Below are 21,229 nucleotides of genomic sequence, written 5' to 3' on the forward strand. Positions count from 1 at the left end.
GAAAAAAAAAACACATTTCATCATTACTGCATTCTCAGAGAAAATATAAAAGGGAGCGTGTCATTATTCTGTATTACAAAATTCTGGGTGACAAAATTCTGTAAATTGCAAAAAAATTCTGTTTTTTAAAATTCTGCTTTTTTAAAATTCTGCTTTTTAAAATTCTGCTTTCTAAAATTCTGCTTTTTCAAAATTCTGCATGTTTAATGCGAAAAATTCTGCTTTATTCAAGTTTTGTGTTATTCGTCATACAAGAAGTAACAAAATAAATATTTATTCCATAAATATACATATGTACATATATGTTTAACACTTTCCCTGTCCGCTGAGCCACATATGACTCAGGAAAAGTGCGCCTGATAAGCACTGATACGTTCCACATGTGTTTCATGAACATGCAGAAGCAAAAATGTCCCTCTACGCTCATGGACCATGTGTTTCAGGTTGAAATACCCTACATTACTAAAGCTATCCTATGACTACAAAAACACAAATTATTCAAAAAACCCTGATGGACTTGTCGGTCAATTTTGCATTTTTGTATTGGGACAGGGAACGTATTAAGCGATAACAATATTTTAGTTTAGCCAACTACAATATTTTTTGGAATTCTTTTTAAATAAGTAGTGTGACTCAATTCATTTCTTTTCTTAATAATTCTTCGTAGCTGTTCGTTTTTTTTAGAAGAGTTCTACGCAAAAATACTGTGGATTGCGTAGCCGGAGTTGGACTGATGAGGGTTATTTTTTTGCAGCGCGGCCGAAGGACGCCCACGCGAAAAGGAGTTCTACGCAAATAAACGGTGGATTGCGTAGCCGGAGTCGGACTGATGAGGGTTATTTTTTTGAAGCGCGGCCGAAGGCCGCCCACGCGAAATAATTTCTACGCAAAAATACTGTGGATTCTATCGAAACTGAAGAAAAAATTATTATTATTATTATTATTATTGTTTTATAATTCGATTTAGCCGGCTGCACGCACGAAAAAATGTGTCATTACCTTGCTCATTTATCGTTACCTTGCTCATTACCGTTACCTTGAATGAACTGCAAGCGAAAGCGCGGAACGAACGACAAAGCAAACAAAGCAAACGAACGGCAACGTTCGACATCTTGCTCTCTCCTACTTAAGTGAGCGTATATATATATGTATATGCGCATATGCACATGTATAAATTCACGTATTTGTATTTGCATATGCCTTCTTATTGATTATTATTAATTTGATTTACTTGAAGAATTTAAAATAAAACCAAGTTTGTTAATAATACCTGTTGTCTTAATGTTATTATTATTAATATAATTTTTTTATTATATATGAAGGCAAAAATGTATGGTAATATTTACCACATACCTTATAAGATATGTTGTATACTAATATATGTATATAAACATGCATATACATATACAATTTCGCGCAATTTTCAAAAAGAACAAATCCATATGTAAAGATGCATACAAGTCATATGGACATATCAAATATACGAATCTATTCCGTACGCAAGCAAATGTAAGCTAATGTGCTTGAACTGCAAGCGAGAGCGCGGAACGAACGACAAAGAGCACAATCGGCCCCCGCGTTCGGCAACGTTCGACATCTGGCTCTGTCCTAGTTGAGTGAGCATATATATGCATGTATATGCGCATATGTAGGTATATAAATTCACATACTTGTATTTGCATATGCCTTCTTCCTGTGTGCATGGTAATGAACCATTTCTCTGTTGAGAATAGGACGATGATAGAAAAAGTAGGAAATGAAAGGGAGTGTTTCGAGTGTAAAGTGTCTTGAAAAAGGCAAATCAATGATGGTGCCTCTTAGTGTTGTTGACTTATTAACGTCTGATGCACAATCGAAATTGAAGATATCTTTCATGAATTTGATAAATGTTTCGTCATTTTTCACGTTTGTGTAAATGTAACTTGACCTATTCCATTGCAATTCCATTTACCTCCTCCTCTATATCCATACAAAATATCTATCAAACAAATAAAATTAAAATTTTGTTTTGAAAATTGCAACCATTCCATCAATATTTTCTTATGACGTTGTCACGTTAAACTATCGTCAGTAAACCGACTTTACAGACAACCTCTTTTTTTTTATTTAATATCTCGAATAATAATAAAAAATAATAATAATAAATTAAATAATTACATTCCCTCTTTAACATTGTTAACATTATATTTTAATACAGAATTTTGAAAGCAGAATTTAAGAAAGCAGAATTTTAAAAAAGTAGAATTTTAAAAAGCAGAATTTTGTTTTTAGAATTTTATACATACAGAATTTCGACACCAACCCAATATAAAATACACTTCATCATTTAAGCTGTGAGCGTATTTTGATGAGAAAACTATTTGTTTTTATATTTTTTCAGCAAGCTTTGTTTTTTGTTATTGTTCTTTCTGCAGTGGTAAACAGTACATACATATCTCATTACAAGTCGTATACATTTTTTTTATTAAATTTAAAAAACATAGAAACATTTTCTTTTTTCAAAAAAAGTATTTCCTGCATCAAATAAGCTGTGAGTCAACGTCGGTTGCTACAGTATTAACAGTCCTTGATATTTCAGAGATCTGGCTCGTTCCCTTAACGCAGAAACGAGCATCATGAGAATATTGACGTTCCCACGACAGTCTGTTCTAGGCTACCGGAACGACCCGGATTTATTTCTAGTCAAGGACTGTCACTCCAGCAGCATTCCCCGTACTTGTGTGGGGAGCCGCTAAAACAAGAATGTTGACATTTGTGTAATCATAGTAGCACACGGTGTTGTATATAAAAACAAAATAAATTTGTAGTGACAAAACAATCCGTTTCAACAAAACATCAGAAGCAGATATGCAGCCCGCAATATCTAGAAAAATTAGGCTCAATTAATAACACAACCGCATACACCTTTCCAAATAAATAAAATATTTTATTACGATAAAATTCATTACACAAAGATTGGAGTAAGCAAAAAAAAAAACAAAAACTGAAGTAAAAGAGCAAACCAAAGCTTAAAAATTATAGTATTAGTACAGCCAGCAAAAAGTAATTTTCAATGCTTTCAAACACATATAAACTTTTCATTTGCGAAATCTTAAAATAAAGTAGATCAATAATAACCCAAACACATACGCTCTTAAAATAGAAGATCAACAAAGCGAATTAACATCAGAACCCTTTACGCACATAACTATGTAAATACATCAAATACAACTTAAAACATATACGGACGAAATTCAATAATGTTAGCAGGATATGCGGCTATGAAAATATCAGGATAAAAAAACAAAAAAGATAAAATCAATTTGTGCCGAGTGATGCCCCTCCATGTAACGGTGCTACAACACTGGAAGTGACAAGGGTCGCAGGTACATAAGGGCCACTTGTTATACAGTTGTATTGTTGTTGTCCTTGTGTGGCATGCTGAAGAGCAGGCGTTATGCGTGTCGGTGTCGGTGCCGGTTGTTTTATTGATTTGGCATATGAACAGCCCGTGATGCGCAAAGGTGGACATTGGAAACGTTGTGCTGGATGAAAATATTGTACGTTGCCAAACTGCACTTGGTTGAGCACATATTGCACGAAAAATCGTGATTGTGTGACGGCTATCGGCAACAACTTAAGCGAAACGAAGCGCAGTACTTCGTAACCACTATCGAAAATGCACACGGGATAGGCGAGATATGGACGGCTTTGCAGGACTGTGTTTGTACCTGTTGCTACGTAGCACAAAGCCAATACTATTTGGGTGTCATTTAGATTGTGTTTTAGTGGCGGCTTATTGCGGTACTTTGGCATTATGGTACCAAAAACACGATGCCCGGAAACAACCAGATTTTGTAAATAGGTGGCCACCGTATTCGCTTGAAAGCTATCTTGATAAGCTTGTAGTAGAGTCTCTTCGTTAATGGCGGCCAAAGTTGCCACGGCCCAGCTCAGATCGATCATTTCGTTTAAATCGAAACATAAGTATTTAGGAACTTGATGAGAGGCGACGAAACTCACAGATTGCGTATCGTGTGTTACTATTCCCACTGAAAGCACAAAACATTGTATACAGCTGCTAATTTTTTGTTGTGGCTGGATATGATACGATTACTTACAGAGATGGGCATTGTCTTTTTCTACGAAGAACACATAGTTGTGGTCTGGAAAAGTACCAATAGTCTCCAAAAGAACACAGACTACTTCACACATCCGTGAATGAATGTCAACAATTTCATGACACTGCAAGGCACAAAAAATAGCGCGCGCTATGCCATTTGCATTGCGCAGCATCACGGCGCCATACTGTAAACTTTCGTACTCATAGTAAGTGCCAAAAATGATGACAGGTATTTGCCAACTGTTGGCAATGCATTTCAGACGAAGCATCGCATCGAAGTCCGTTCTACACATGCGATGCAGCGATTGCCTTTTTAGGAGAGGTAAGATATATAAAATCAATTTACGGGCATTAAGACACAAAATTTAGAAAATAATATTAAGGTGAATTTACTTACTGTTCCGATGGCTTAGCCCATTCTAGGCCAAGTCGCTGACCATGCAACACAGTGCCCTGTAACTGCTGTAAGCATTTCTCGGCTGCTTCGCGCGTTGTGAAATCAAAGAATGCTGTCGTTCTTACTTTTGTAATTTTACGTATGTCCTGGCGCGGAACACAATTCACAAGCAGCCCTATTATATCTCGATTATTTACGCAAAAATCTACATTACGCACGAAAAGTGTTTTGTTCTGTCAAAAGAAAACCAATTATAAATTCATTTCATATTTCATCTTCCCAGGAGTTTGTATAAATTTACCGATTTTGACATATCCGTATCGCGTTCTGTGTTTGCCCAAACTACTTTCAAGTCGCGGTCCCACATACGAATCACTCCAGGTGTTGTGCTCTTCTTTGCTTCTAATGCATCTAAGTGAGATGGAAACTGTATAAAGACGTGCCCGCGGTTCTTCTGCTCGGTGCATGTAGCACTCGTTACAACTTGATGTGATCCATTGAATATTTGGTTGGCTTTGTCGTTTCCATCATTTTCGCTGTTATATTCACCATTGCTTCGTTGAGATTGACTGGCTCCGCGAGAATATATATGTTGCAGTGTGGGGAAAACGTTGCGCAACTTTTCTGCAATCTCGACTTCATCTAAATGTTTTGGAATATTACTCACAAACAGGCAGCACTTTTCATATGAATGCAGAATCTCTAGCTTGCGCTTAGGAGCCACATAGAAATGGCTCAGCACCTCCATTGCACACGCCGCTTCCTCTTCAGTGGTGTACTTGACGTATGCGTAACCGCGATTTGCCTAAAGTATTCTCTTATTACTAAAATTCAAACAAATGCATCCTTCTTTACAATCCCCACCTGATTGAAATCCATCGGTAAACGTATTTCATAAATGCGTCCAAAGCGTAAAAATGGTTGGACTAACTTTTGTTCATTTAAATCTCTTGGAATGCGACGCACGAATAACTCGCATGTACTAGGAGGTGGTGGACCTTGCCAACCCTCAGGAGGACCAAGAACTTTGCGGCCATTCATTTGCATGATTGTAAATTGCTGCTGTTGCTGGCGTTGTAATTGTGGACTAGAAAGCATCCTTTGTGGTGGAGAAGGGGTAAAATTGCTTCCACTTGCACATTCCGACGAAGAAGTCGGCGACGACAAAGGATGCGCAAAATGTAGTGGCGTGCACATTGTGGCACTCGATAGTTGATTTATTCCATTGCCCGTAGTGTACTCCATTTGCAATAAAACACTCGGTACGAGAGTGTGAATTTAAAAGTTATTCAACTATTTTTAACTTTACACGACCAGAAAAATCTGGAATAATGGAGAGAAAACGAATCTTTTTACAGGCGGCTTTCCGTTGAGACAATGCTGCCAAGTTAGGATTACTATTTGAATTCACAACTTTACTTAAGAATTTCCCGTTACTTTAGGGTGTTGCCAGTCGAAAGCTTGTTTGTGCAGGCAAATATAAATGCAGTGTTTTTTGCATTGATGGTATAAATAAAAGCATTTGCATTTATCGTAACGATACACGGAAGATAGAAAGAAATTAAGCGATTTTTTGCATGTTATAAAATTGATTTAAATTTTTGAAAAATTGAATACAATTTTTGATGACATTACAAAATTCTCATAATGTAACAAAAATGATATCTGCTAGTTCTAATAAATTACGGTACTGATTATATGCAAGTTTACCTAAATTTATTGCTGTTCAAATACGGTAAGTTAAAAGTATTTTAACAACTCTATCTTTCAGTCGGCGTTAGAAGATCAAAGTGCGTAATTTTTCACAGAAAACGCGAATTTCAATAGAAAAATAAAATAAAAGAGTGGAAAGCCCATTGTTTTCGAAGTTTTGGTCATTTTAATGACTTGATTTCTAGAAATGTTAATGGCTTAGTAGTTTTTAAAACATCGAGCACATTTAAATTACAAAAAAATGTCTGCCCTATCAGAGTTATCAAGTTGTGCTTCTTCGGGCAGCTGCAGTTCTCCAGGCACACTGTCTTCATCTTTGTCGTCATGCTCGCCCAGTCGTAATGTTTTTACTGCGGAGGAACTTCTCGAAAAGGCAGCGTCATTGCCAGCCATACTGGAGAATGGACGTAAAGTATTCGGACCGCCATTAGGTTTTGTCGGTCCGCGTCCTTCTTACCTATGCGAGCTATACGTAGCGAATTTACCCAAGTCACTGGACGAAGTGCGCTTCCTAGCCTGGCTCTATCGTTGCGGTGAGTTGTATGAAGTGCGTTTGATGATGGAATCATTTAGTATGTCCCGTGGCTATGCATTTGTACGTTACACCCAGGAGCATGAATCGTTAGCCGCATACGAATTATTGAAATTTGTATATGTTGACGGTGAACGACTTAGTGTCTATCGCTCTCAAGGTAAAAATCGCCTCTACGTAAGCAATATTCCGAAACACTTGCCATTGCCATCACTGGAAGCTGGCTTCAAAAACACATTCCGTGACATGGAACGTTGCACAGCACATGCGTCATCAGCTGCTGATTCCATAAGGGGTGAGCTAAATCGTGGATTTGCGTTTATTGAGTTTTATGATCACGAAACGGCGCTTCAGGCAAAAAAGCGTACAACGCCAGGACGCATGCGTATGTGGGGATACGACTTGAAAGTACAGTGGGCGAAACCGAAATCGTTGGAGCTAAATTCTAGCAGCAGTGAGGAACAGAAGGTAACTGCCATTGGAGTAGTCGATATGGTTTTTTTATGTCTGAATTTTTTCATACCGCAGAAAAGGCGTTCAATGGGACAGCTGGTGAGGTATGTTCATTTAGTTAATTTGCTCCTATGAATGTCATCTTGAATTTGGTTGTTTTATTTCTTCTATTATTTCAGTGGACAAAATGATTACTGTGCCAAATTACGCCTGTTCTGTTTGGCTAATAACTGGTGCATACCGTTGGTGGTTTATGGGCGTTGCTTGCGCGAAAAAGGCATTCAGTATGGCGGCGTAAGTAGACACTTCTAACTACAAGTATGCAAAAAAAAAAAAAAATATATACATATATCAAAGATATAAATATATATATACATAAGAAAATAACATATGCATTGTAGACGTAAACACATCAGATTCTGTATAAATTATGCTCAAGTATTTAACACTAAACCTACCGATAGTTTATGTATTCCTATTCCTACGAGTGTGGGTCAAATGATCCGTCTTTAAAATGTTATATATGTAAAGGTTTTTCAATAAGGGCGGGTAGATGTTGAAATGGAATAAAATGGCGTTTGGTGTGTGGCACGTAGCGCCGTCCTGCTGGAACCACATGTCGGCTAGGTCCATATGGTTCAATATGGGCCATAAGAAATTGGAAGGGTGACCACGTCTACCGAAAAATGGTTGATAATAAAGTTTTATCATTTGAACGTGCTGTTCAATCGCGTAACTTGCCATGATGATTTGGCATAAACAACTGAATAATAAGCAAAAGATTTGACAGATGTCACCAAAACAAAATGGCTGCCACAGGGCGCCAAAATCGACCCGCGCCAATTGAAAAACCCTTTATATTACTAAGATAACATATATTTCTCGGTAAAACAATTAGCAAGAGAGGAGTAAATCTTGAAAAATACATTCCGTTATGGTAGGTTTAGTGTTAAATCGTTCAAAATTTCGGTTACAATTTCTGGTTCACATGGAGGTTTTCGTTACTTTAAATGTTGACGTATTTAGATATTACTGAAAGATGCGATGAGTGGCGAGTTCAGTTGCATTTTAATGGAGGTGGCGGTAGAGCGCGAAATTCAAGACGTTCACGTTGCAATGTGCGAAGTTGCAATGCAACTGATTGAAGAAAATGCTGGGTTTCCGAAAAACCACTATGTCGTTCGATTGTTAAGTGGATTTCGAGCAGCAATAGGTAAAACCGATATTAACTGAATTGAGACGTGGCTTAACAAAAACATGAATTTCAGTGTATAGCTGCTGCAACAATACGAATCTTTCGGCTCATTTAGCGCGTTGTGCTGCACACTTTGATAGTTTGGCTTCTATAGCCGAGTTAGCAGCCGCCTTGCAAGTATTGGCTCAGTACTCGACAGAATTAATTTTGAATATTTATAAAAGAAGTTTCCTGGTGTTGCAAAGCTGCATATCACTTAAACGGGATGGCAGTATAGCGAATTTTTACGGCATTTTTCCGAAATTTCGCAACAATCCGCCACTTAACCACGGTTTCAACGACATCGAAATAACGCTTATTGTTTCCAATGTTACGTTTGAAAGCGATCATCATGCGTGCCCTGCCGAAGGCACAGATATGCAACAGTACACCGGGAGAAAACAGCACTGCCTGTTGCTGAAATCACAACGTGTACGAAATGCTGACGGTTACACTTTGCGCTACGTGGATTTGGATCAGTTAGAAAATCGTGAATTTTACCATCTCGAACAGCGAATCAATGTTTCGCCAATTTGGATTGCAGGCCAATCATATCAAAAAACGATTTTCAAGTAGATATTTTTTCAGCTTTCAATTATTGTATTTATTTGTATTGAAAGTGAAGTTAATTTTTTACTTAAAGCGCGTGAACAATTTATTTATAATATGAATTATGTATTAAATTTTATTATTTAACGATTACGTCTCGCAAAGCCGCATATGAAATGTGTGGGTAATACAAATGCAAATGCCAATTATGTTTGAATGTCATAATTATGTAAAAGTTTCAGCTTCCACAAAATTTTAATAAATCATAAGTGCTAAATGTTTGAATAAAACGATTTCTTTTGAATATAACAACCAACACTTTTTGAAATCATTTTCCTATTTAATGATAACTGCTGAAACCTTAATAAACCTGCTGGTGGAAGTAGTGGCCAATCTTACTTACCTGTTTCAGTGAGCTCAGAAAAAAAAAACGCAACGATTAATTTTTCCAAAAAAAGTTATTTCTATTTTTTATTTAATTTTGTCAATGAGATTAGTGTCAAATCCACAAATTTAGTATATATATTTACATTGTGTTGCAGTTAATTTTTAAATTTCATCGCTGCCAAAATTAAGTTTTCTTACTTTAATTTTATGAGTATTTTTTGATAAGAATAAGTCTTTTGTAAGCTTATAGTTAGTTAAATTGAACAACAATTAAATACACACATAATTTATATGAAATAATAGCTATTGGTTGCGCGCTACACGGGGAACTAGCATGCGGAGCCAATGCATGAGCGAGCCCATCGCGCGATTGTTGAATCGAGAAGGGGTGAAGAGGCACGTGGAATATACTACAATACAAATTCTAAATACAAAATTTTGTGTACTTAATGAAAATGAAAGTAATTGTTACTGTTAATTTTTCTTTTTTGAAGTGTTGCTTCCCGATTTTTCCCTCATTACAATTTAAATACTAACATTAAAATTGAATCAAATTCCTCAGTGCTTGCAGTGCGTTGTTAAAGTTGTTTTGCTTTTTGATTTTTTCTACTTTGTATTTGTAAGTTTTCTCTGTAATTTAGGTAATTTAGTTTTTTCCTTAAGTATCCTTTAGCAATGCAATATATTTATGTACAAACAGCAACTTCATTTTCTTGGTAGTGCCTAGTTTCTAATTCGTTTAGCTTCTTCGTTCATATTTTTATATAGTATTTTGAAAATTTTCTCAATTTCAGCTGTCAGACTTTAGTTGCTTTTTAGTAAAAAAGGTGCTGAATATCGAAAACGCTGACTTAGTTTTTTTTTCTCTTAATTATCAACTTTTAACTTAATTATATACATACATACATATTTATATGCCAATGAGTCGGGGTATTTAAAGAAGAATAAGTGAAAAAATCGCACCAAATCAAGATTCTCAAGTGTCGCGATTTTCTTTAATTTTGAAGCAAATCTAATATTTCCATACAATCTGCTTTACTGATTTTATTTTCACAAATGTTAACTAGTAAGTTATACTGCGGTGTCATTTACGCCGTAGCGCCTAACTGATAGTATCCATTTAGCATTAACTGCCATGCTTGGATTCATTTATAATACTACAGATAATCATTAAAAGTCATTCATTGACTTTTTACTTATCTTTACATTTTTTCGTTAGGCGTTTTAAAAAGTTTAATCAACTCCTAAACTAAACTGGTTCGTTGACTGGGGTCTGTGGTGCATTGCTCTTGGAATTATTTGAATAACAGCATAAGCATTTCCCATACATCTACGGGGAATGCTGCTGAAGTGACTGTCCTTGGCCGAATTGATATCCGGGTCGTTCCGGTAACGTAGAACCGACTGGGAACGACAGTAAAGAAGTGGTCGTATTTTTATGTTTTAATATTTCGCTTTGGGTTTTATTGCGATGCTTTATTTAAATATTTTACATACTTGGATACTCTGTTGTTCTGATACCGTGTTGTTCAAATACAAATCAGTTGCATTTTATAAAATCAATTCCAAGATTTTAGGTGTTTTCCAGTGTGACCTATGGTTCACTCTAACCTAAAACCGTACTTTCCACACTATGTATGTAGGTATGTATTGCAGATTCGCCCGAGGGGGACTAACAAACCACAGACCTGCTAAAACACGATACTAAAGATTTCCACTAGGTCAGTCATGTAGACTGAGATTACCTTCATCGTGAGGTGCTTTGAAGTCAAATGCTACCACAATCATCTGCTAGAAGTCGAGTCGTCTACTAGACGCATTCAAAGAAATCTGTTTTATCTTCAAAGCGAAATTCAGCAGCATGCGCACAAGGCTCTAACAACAGGTTTACCTTAAAAAACTTAGGTCTGTTCATGAAGCAAATAATTTGTAGCAATTATTATAAATTATCAAGTTTTGCTGTTCATGTATTCAAGGCGCATTCATTAATATAATACGTCCTCTTGTTTTTCGCCAAGATTAAGCAAGTGGCAATTAGATAAAGTAAATAAACTTATGTCGGCAACGCGGGAAGAGAGTTGCCTAAATTACATGCGCTGATAAGGCAGTGCGGCCTAATGAACTATAGCCATACTCGCTAGCGGCGAATCTTACTCCATAACTTTGTTGGTGCTTTCGCACGCAAATTTTTCGTCAAGTTAATCGAGCATAGAGATAGCGAACGGGGAAATGACGAATAGAAGAGGCTTACAGATTCACTTTGTGTGTATTCAAAAAACTTTGAAAGTAGGGGAAAATGAGAGAGCAAAATGACATTTCATTTTGAGGGGAGGTTGCACGTTTTTACTGGATAATTTTGTATTTGTAAGAATTTGCAAGTGAGAAAAATAGCTCATCGCAAAGTAAAAATAAATATTAATTAAAATTTGCGAATACAGGCAAAGTTCTAAATTTAAATAAATATGATGATTAAAATGGAGAATGTACGCAAATATATTTTAGATAAAATTTAGAAAGTTTATTTGAAGACATACATATATACTCGTATATTAAATAGTTATCAACCAATGATAAAGAGCTATGTGCTTCTGAACCATTGTCTCCAGTCAGTATTGCGGCAGTTTCCGAACAACAAACCGAAAGCATTGAAGCTATATTTTGTGTTTTATGCTTTTACTTCTTGGTTATTAACTAATTTGCTTATAGGAAGCAAGGAAAATATGAAGAAGGTTGTGATTGCTTATGGAATCTACTTCATATGGAATGGAACAAATTATTGTGGACAAAATAAAATCATGTAATGCTAAGTTCGTAATTTTGCATTTTATTTCCTCAATTGAAAAAATGTTGAGGTTATGTGATGCTTCCGCTAACAATTTAGTCAGCTGTTCGTAAAACTTGCAAATTGTTACTGGTTTTGCGTTCATGTACTTTTTTTTGGTATTTTTCTCTTTGAGAGTGAATTCTCGGAATTCTAACAAGTTACTGGATGATGTTCACATGAGCAGCCCTAACATCTAATAGGCTCACCTACTTAAGCAGAGCTTAGCAATGATGTTGGAAGAACTACAACAACAACCCTTTCCGTTGCAAAAGGAGCCAACCACCAAGCTTTATTTGGCGCCAATGAGCGTTGTTCCAGCTCGATTCTTCAAAATATACGCGTAATGTGGAATGTCTCATAATATTATATTAACGAAAATCCTTTATGACGAGGGAATTTGTTTTTATGATGATCCCGCTGAGCTACGAGACATATCACAGAGAATGGATTATTAATTATTGATCGCCGTGGCAACATTGTGTTCACTCAGCCCAGCTTCAATTCGGATAGTGTCCAAAAGAATTACAATTATTACAAGCACCTGTCTAGTGCGGACCACTTAAAACTGCACAACTTCATGCAGGCGGTATCAATCCCACCTAACTGTGGTAGCCAGTAGGAGATATGGGATAAACTATCATTTTAGGGACAAAATACTATTATATGCAGCATGGGAGCTCACACATGAGGCGTCAAGCTTTGCTTGGCTTCGAAAACATGTAAGGCCAAATGGACGCTTTGAACACTGTCATAACAATCAGATGGTTAATAAAAAAAAAGGAAACGGGGATGTTAACCATATTCAATAATTCCTAATATAATATTAACATTTTTGAATCGTGATGCTAACTAGAAGCAGTGAAGAAATATTGCGAATTTTTATGTTAATAGTAAAAATATACAAGATAAAACATGAAAGTACAGACAGACAACAGAAATTTCCAAATTCCAAAATTGTACTGTTATGGTTGTTATTTAGAGCAGGTAATAGCTGCACTAATTACCTCATTATTTGTAAAAATCAAGCATTTCTTAAGACTTTTCCAGTGTCTTAATTCTGTATTTTCAAGAGTTTCAATACTTTGTTGTTTTCGCATTAAAACGCGCCTACATGCTAAAATTCGTACTCATCAATAATTTCGCAAGTAGCGCTTCGGCCTATACCAACTTTTTTACTACTACTCCAACTATAGAGGGCACTTAAAATACTTTTTGACTACTGCTTTGAGCTATTAGCAGTAGCGAAACGTCTTTACCTTTGTCTTCGGCTTCGCTTCGTTTCTGTCTGCAACATAAAATTCAGAGAGCATGAATGTACATTAACGTGCTCCGTAAATTCTGTCTGCAACATAAAACTCGGAGGACGTTAATGTACATTTACAGAGAACGTACATTAATGTACGTTAACGTTCTCTGTAAAATTCACAAATGAAGCTAAACGAAATCAAATAAAATGAAAGACAGGGGTGTTCAAGATTAATATCAAGAACGCTGCAAATAGAACACAGCTACTTGAAACTTCGTCGTACTTCAAGCGTTTCGAACAAAGCTGCATTCGGTCTTATTTCATATATTTTAGTATTGCTCTATTTATTTTTGAAAGTTATCGAAGCCAAGCCAGCCGTATTTGGGTCTGAACCTTTGGAGATGTTATCGCAGATTTTAACTTCAAACTATGCTGTGTGTATGTATGTATGTATGTATGCAATATGTAAATATTTATTATTAGTAAATTGCTAAGAACTATAAATGAGTTTAATTTTTAATTTATACTATGTACTCGTATATGTACATATATACTATATGTATTTGTATTTGTATTTACAGTGTAATATATACAAAGAACTGTTAAACTGTTGTTTATGTACAAATAATGAATTTTCTTCAATACATTTGAATGCCTACGAGAGTTATGTACTTATTAAAGTTTACGATTGAAAAAAATGAATTTCTCATAAAAGTATTCTATTTTACACAAACAAATATTGTAAACGAGCGAGTAAATGTGAAAGTTGCTATATTAATATACATATATTTTAAGGTTAAGTCTTATATAACTAGGAATCATAAGACTTTCGTTTCAAGTTTTTCATTAGCTTTGTGGATTCTCCTATGTGCAATTATAATAATAATAATAATAGATTAGTTCTGTTCTTCGAATGCAAGTTACATATCCGCTTAAGTACTCATGCGCTTCGGTTCCTCCAAACCTTGCTTCGGATATACATTCACACTAATACATGTTTCATAAGTAAGTTAGGGCTTTCGGTATATTTTACTTCGGCATGCCGAATAAAACAACTCTCAATTCTCAAATATTCAGCTCTTTGTGACCGTCGGTGAGCATTATTCTCGCATACCTATGGACTCAGGTGTTGTTTTAAAGTAATTGCTTTATCAACGCTGCATAACGGTTACGTGTGTATGTAGTATATGGGCATGCATATACAAACATGCCTTTAAACATATTTCTCATGCTTGCAGCACTTTTTTCCTTACAGCTTGGATTAGTCTTTAGTTTTTTGTTTTGTATTTATTTACACGTAATTATTGAGTACATGCATTTTTATGCATACACATGTGTGTGTGTGTGTGTGTAATTTGCGTAGAGAATAATCTCTGCTGCACGCATTTGAAATTAGTTAGCGCTAAATCACACAAAATCAGAAATTTTAAAAAGGCGCTTTTAATGGGTTAATCTTAATTGTTAATGCGTTACACTCGAGTTTTACACTGTTTTTGTTCTTGTTCTTTTTTTCGTAAGTATAAGAATATTATCATTGCTTTTTGCTTCAAAGTTTTTTTATTAAAGTTGTTTTGTTTTTATTTTATACAATTTATATTTATTTAGTATTTTTTGTTTGCGAAATTTAAGTGTGGAAAAAATATTTATTTTTAATTTATGATTTTTTGTTTTTCAATTAATTAAATATTATTTTTAATAAATATTACTGCTACAAAATATATGTAGTATTTAGTACATATATATTTTTTATATATTTTTATTTCTTAATATTCTTACTAAAAGAAAATCGTGCATGTATTCGAAGACTTAACGTGTATAGCAATTATGTCTGTATTAGTAGTGTAGATTGTCAGTTGCTTTTCAGTATTTCTTGTTTTTTCATTTTTTTATTTATTTTACGTTAGAAGTATATTTTTTCTTTAATTAATACTTAACTCCTTTTTCTATTCACCAAGTTTCTTAAGTAATTTTCAAATTAACGGTTCTTCAAATTTGTATAAATTTATATGTAAACATATACTTGCACATATGCACATACATACCACATTTGTATGCATGTGTGTGTATTTCATTGGTTTTTGTTTGTTAACCCTTGAATGCCTACATATGTACATATGCACGCAGGTATATATAAATAATTTCCTATTTTATAACAATTTATTGCAAATTTAAGGGGCTTGAATAAAAATGCAATAAATTGTGTTTGCTTTAAACTTTACTGAAATCCAAAACATAAATACCATTGCTGTGCTTCACACTTTTTTCTTACCAAATTTGCATGCTGCCGTTTTTTGTTTTTATTTCTAAATCGTTTAACCGTTGTTCATCGTATTTAATGGAGTAAAGGATTCTTGCCGCGCATAAATGTGCATGCAAATGTGGTAAGAAAACGTATTTTCCGTACTTGCTAACTATAAGTAGATGTTTAAATAGATATTTACTGTACTAGACTACAATATGATTTTCATTCTTAAAGGAAAATATATACTCGTATGCACTTACTTTGTATTTTGAATTAATTGACTTGAAAGTTACCTTACGACGCTACTAATTCTTACTCTAAATAATTTCTAGATGTATGTATGTATGCATGTATATGCATTTACTCAAATGCAAATATTTTTAAGAATTCCGGGAGCTGAATAAGGAAATCAAGTTTTATGAATGTTGATTATAAGGCAAACAATTTTGGTAAATGTTCTTAGTGATCTACTTCTCAAATTAATTTTTAATTTTATTTTCATTTCTGTTTTTATTTTTATACTTATTTTTAATATTACTTTTAATTTCCGTTTTAATTTTTAATTTTATTTTTAACCCTTTAATGCACAAATTGATTAAAATTAAAATTGTTTCACGATGCAAATAGCTTTGTTAAGCTATTAAATAATAATTAAAGACATATTAAAGGAAAAATAATGAAAAAGCTTTATATTTTGGTTTTTTCCCCTTTTCATTTTTAATTTTTATTTGTACTGTTATTTTCATTAATTTTTATTTTTACTTTTATTGTTGTTTTTATTTTCATTTTTATTTTTATTGTTATTTTTATTTTTAATTTTATTTCCAATTTTTTGTTTTTATTTTTATTCTTATTTTTAATACAAGTTTTATTTTTATTTCCATTTTTCTTCTTTTTGTTTATCCTTATTTCCATTTCCATTTTTAATTTTAATTTTTAACCCTTTACTGCATAAATTAATAAAGTGTTGAAAAAAAAAATGTTTTACGATGGAAATAGCTTCATTTAATTATCAATAAGACATATTAAAAGAAAGAAGAATGAAAAAGTTTTTTTGTTTTTTTACGGAATCATATGTAAAAGCTAGTCGTAAAGTATAGAAAACAGTTGAAAAGCGGAAACCTTATTATGCGTCGAGAAAGATGAGTACATCGACTTCATGAAAATATTTTCGTTTTTGAAAATAAATCACTCGCACTTCAATTCTTCAATTCTGCTTTTTCACGGGCTTGCGCAAAAGTGAGGTTATTTCGAAATGTCATAAAACCATAGACAATTTTTTTGCGTTTTACTATTGAACTATTTTATAATACTAAATTTGGAAATAAAATTGAATCAAAAGTGCAATACCATAAATGGACTGTTTTTGTTTAATTTTATTTCCATTTTTGTTTTTATTTTTATTGCCATTTTTATTCTTACTTTTATTTTTGTTGTTATTTTTATTTTAAATTTTATTTCCAATTTTATTCAAATTTCTATTTTTATTCTTATTCTTATTTTTATTCATATTTTTATTTTTTCTGTTAGTTTTATTTTAAATTTTATTTTTATTTTTATTTGTTCATATTTTATTTTTATTTCGAATATGTCAATTGGAAAATTATTTTTCCACTATCACACAAAATTGTATAAAAAATTTGAAAATTCACAAAACTCGGTTCTCAAACGAAAATAGTTTTTAGGATCCAACTGCATTAAATCAAGGGCATACAAATTAAGGACTTAAAATTAGAAACGTAAAAGTTAACTGTACATAGTGCAAATAATCAGAATATTTTCGTAGAAGAAGAGATGGGAACATTGCCACCCAGCCAACGGACATTGATATATGCACGTAAAAATCTAATAATGTTTGTTTGCGCTATTAAAGCAATCATTTAAATTAAGACGCCTACACACAGTCAAAACGACTTTAAATTTCCTTCATGTGCCTGTCTTGCATTTCTGCCCTCATCAAAGGAAAAATGTAAAATGTATCGATTTTTATGTCTGTTGACTTCCATTGTTAAAACCCTGTAACTCACAACTGAATGGAACAAGCAAAAACAGCAAAAGAATTCCTTTAGTGTGAAATGCCACCTTGACAACGAGCATAAACTTTAAATTGTTCGATCGATACTTTACGATATATCGATCACCACAGCCATCTACCGAGAAAGTAATGGTAGCCGAGTTAGTGAAATTTGAGCACGTCTCTAATCAATTTCCAATATTTTCTTCTAGGCAACATTTGTACTGCTGTACGTTTGAAAGCAAAGAAGGGAAAGAAAAAAGTTTGGAGTTTGAAGATTTGGGTAAAAATGAGTTACTTATCAAATTTTGGTTCTTTCTTCGAATTTTCAGTTCAATTTTGAGTGGATTTTGATTGAACATTCAAATTAACGCTCAAATTATCGTCAAACAGTCTTCAAGTAAGACACAGAAATCCAAAAATTTTAATTTGATTAAAATTATGCTCAAGTAACACATAAAAATGTCACGAATATAGATAAAGAGATCTGAAACAAATTTATAGTTGGTCTGTGCGTGCCTAGGCGCCTTTACGCGAATATTGTGTTATTAAATTTTTTTACCCAGAAAGTTTCCAACTCGTTTAATGACTCGTCTGGCGACTCACTTGGCTTTGGTTTAGCTTAAAGTTTTGCATTATTGTAATTTTTACTGGACCACATTGTAGAGCGTTTTCATGACGTCATCGAACCCATTTATTTGGCTCTCATTTTGATCACAAATAATTCCTTTACTTTCGTTAAACTATTCGAAATCAGCTGTTAAAAATCGGACGTCACTTAAACTATGAAACCATTTTCTTGAGTAGGTCATACTTAGGGATATTATTATGTATTTAAGTGACATTATACGTCGACGAAACACAAAACCAACAATGCAGAAAACAATTTAACGAATTACGAATCTATCACGTAAATGGTACAATTCGCAGCTCTAGTTGCCAGAACCGAATCAAGTAACTGCTATCTGTGTGCAATATCAGCATCAATAATCGACGTTCGGCGACAATTACCGGTGAAACGATAAAAGTAAATAAGAGGGTTTCCAATAGGGACTTAACACGACTTTTTTAGAGTCTAGCCGGAGATACTTCAGCGCTTCTCATGATCACGAGACTTCCTTCTTGAGTTCGTTAGTTCTTGTATGGGTATGGGCATGACGCATTTGGAATAGATCACCCGAGAGGGCGTATAAAAAGGAAAATTTCGTGTGGATTGTCAAATTTATAGACGTCTACTAGGTAATTTCGTTGTGAAAATCAGTAAAAAGTAAACAGAAAACTAAGCAGAAAGTATAAAAAGACAATGGCGGGTTGTGAAAAGCAGAAGTATAAATTCAGATTTGTTATTGTTTAATATTTAATATTTATATGCACCAAAAGCGCTAAGTAAATCATCAGCAAATTGTAAAAAATCCCCACCTTTAAAATCTGACGTCATACCAGTGAATGCCCGGCCTTGTCTACATTTAAAGTGATTTTTCGCAAGAAATGACTGCTAGGAATGAAGCAACTTTAGGAACTTGTAGCCTTCATTAGCGAGTTTGGATGCATTGCCGCTATTATTTTGTTATTCCAATCAGGTTACTCAGATTATTAACCAAACGTCGCTAATGCCTGGTAAAAAAGTTGGCTGTGTCTGTTAGTTTATTGGATTCATGGCATTTAATTTTACAAATCAAATTTCTTAAGCAAAAAAAATAAATAGTTCTGAAATTATGTAATTGGAAAAAATGCCGATCCTTTATTAAATTGTTTTTATAGCCAGTGGCCCTTGATCAAGAGTGCATATCAGCCGTTTGCTGCAAGAACGTCATAACTCAAAGAACCACAAATTCTGGGAAATCTGCTTTGAAGTTTCAATTTACTCCAAATGTAAGGAGACATTTTTATATAATGAAATCGCCATGACTACAGCAAAAAAGTACAGCTGGTGTTCATTTATGAAAACTATTTAATCTAATAATTTTTTTTGCGTTAGTCTTTTTTCCTATGTTCCATACAAGAATAATGGGAGCAAATATATGTACGTCAAAAGAAAGTGTACCCCACATATTGGCTATTTAAATTTCGTAAAAATTCGGCGAATTTCCATCATGCAGTTTTATACTTAGTCTTGCCATAAATTCTGTGACTGAAATTTGTAGAGTCTGAAACAATGTTTGGTTCGAGCGGCGTCGTCAATATCCATAAAAACTGTGCGTGGTGCAACTGCTGAATGGCTTAACCGTTTGAAGGTTTGTGTAAAATCAAATAGCGCGCATTTCGAATAAACATTTTTTTTTTAATATTTACATAATTAAATAAAATCAACTTCATTAAAAAAGTATTATAATTTCATATCCATAACGGACTTAAGGGGGAACACCACTGTAAACGCGTGAAAATTAAGTGATTTTCTTGAATTTTTTTTTGTAAATAAGAAGGGATGATTATTTGAAGATCGGACAAATTATAATTTATTTAACATATATTCAACTATAGTGACACAAATTTTTATTAAAAAATATTAAAAATTACAATTGTTATTAATATTAATGCAATGACGTCATAAAAAACTGATGCACCCTGGTGGCTACGATACAGCGGTGAAAAATCATTTGAAAGCAAAAAACCAAAAAAACTCTTAATCCATACATCAATGGCTATCGTCGTACTTGGCGGTGTTTTTTTTTATTTTTTTTTTGTGAAAATGGAGCAGGTTTGAAAAATAAGTTTGTGTTTTTAACTTTTTTTTTGTTTTCGAAGGGCTTGAAAAAATATTAATTTTTGGAGTATTTAAAAACGGCTATGTACGACTGTAGCCAATACATGTACAAAAATAAAAATAAAAATTTTAAATCGCTTCATAAGTCTTCGAGAAATCGAGGCCATCAAGATCAGAAAAGTCATTTTGAGAAAAACGCGTTTAAAGTTTTCTATGGCCGCTGTAACTCACTACCTGCACTTACTATTGTATTGGGTATAACTTCGTCAATTTTCAAGATTTTAAGTTAAAATTTTGTTTACATATTTTTCAATATATCTACTTTAAGAAAATGCAAAAAAATCGATTTTTTTTTTAATCACAGTAGTGCTCTCCCTTAACTTGTAACATAACTTATGGCAGGACTAAGTAGATCATTGAATTTTTTTTATAATGAAGTGCAAGTTTCATGTGGCTCAAAACTTGCTTTGATTTTTGACAATTTTATCTGCTGACGGTGTTGAGTGTTTGCTGCCATATAAAAAATGTGGAGTAGGCGTTAAATGGAGAAAATGCATAGGACCGCGAGCAAAAAAATTCTCAAGAATCGGTGTGTAATTTTTGCTTTACTTGAAACTTGCATTTTATTAAAATTTAATGTGGTATAAAAAAATTGCCTACCCGAAATTTTCCTAAAAATTCTGAGTTAATTCCGAAACTTTAATGAAAATTTGCCAAATTTTTTAAAATGTTATACAAAGATCAAAATTTAATGAGCTATAAAATTGCATATATATATAATATATATAATTGGCGCGTATACACTTTTTGGGTGTTTGGCTGAGCTCCTCCT

General features: G+C 33.6%; 2 protein-coding genes across 2 annotated transcripts; one reads left to right on the forward strand and one right to left on the reverse strand.

The window, feature by feature from the left end:
* Positions 1-3,000: 3,000 nt before the first annotated feature.
* Positions 3,001-6,060, reverse strand: LOC129239348 (uncharacterized). Its single transcript, XM_054874796.1, has 5 exons — positions 5,364-6,060; positions 4,801-5,304; positions 4,500-4,732; positions 4,101-4,411; positions 3,001-4,031 (listed from the first exon to the last, which is right to left on the reverse strand). Exons 1-5 carry the CDS (start codon positions 5,742-5,744, stop codon positions 3,298-3,300), a joined length of 2,163 nt encoding a protein of 720 aa, XP_054730771.1. The 5' UTR covers positions 5,745-6,060; the 3' UTR covers positions 3,001-3,297.
* A 195-nt stretch (positions 6,061-6,255) lies between these two features.
* LOC129239334 (uncharacterized) lies at positions 6,256-9,292 on the forward strand. Its single transcript, XM_054874771.1, has 5 exons — positions 6,256-7,212; positions 7,273-7,301; positions 7,377-7,491; positions 8,224-8,410; positions 8,466-9,292. Exons 1-5 carry the CDS (start codon positions 6,454-6,456, stop codon positions 9,005-9,007), a joined length of 1,632 nt encoding a protein of 543 aa, XP_054730746.1. The 5' UTR covers positions 6,256-6,453; the 3' UTR covers positions 9,008-9,292.
* Positions 9,293-21,229: the final 11,937 nt, after the last annotated feature.

The sequence above is a fragment of the Anastrepha obliqua genome, chromosome 2 (genome assembly GCF_027943255.1).
Source record: "Anastrepha obliqua isolate idAnaObli1 chromosome 2, idAnaObli1_1.0, whole genome shotgun sequence".
Lineage (NCBI taxonomy): Eukaryota > Metazoa > Arthropoda > Insecta > Diptera > Tephritidae > Anastrepha > Anastrepha obliqua.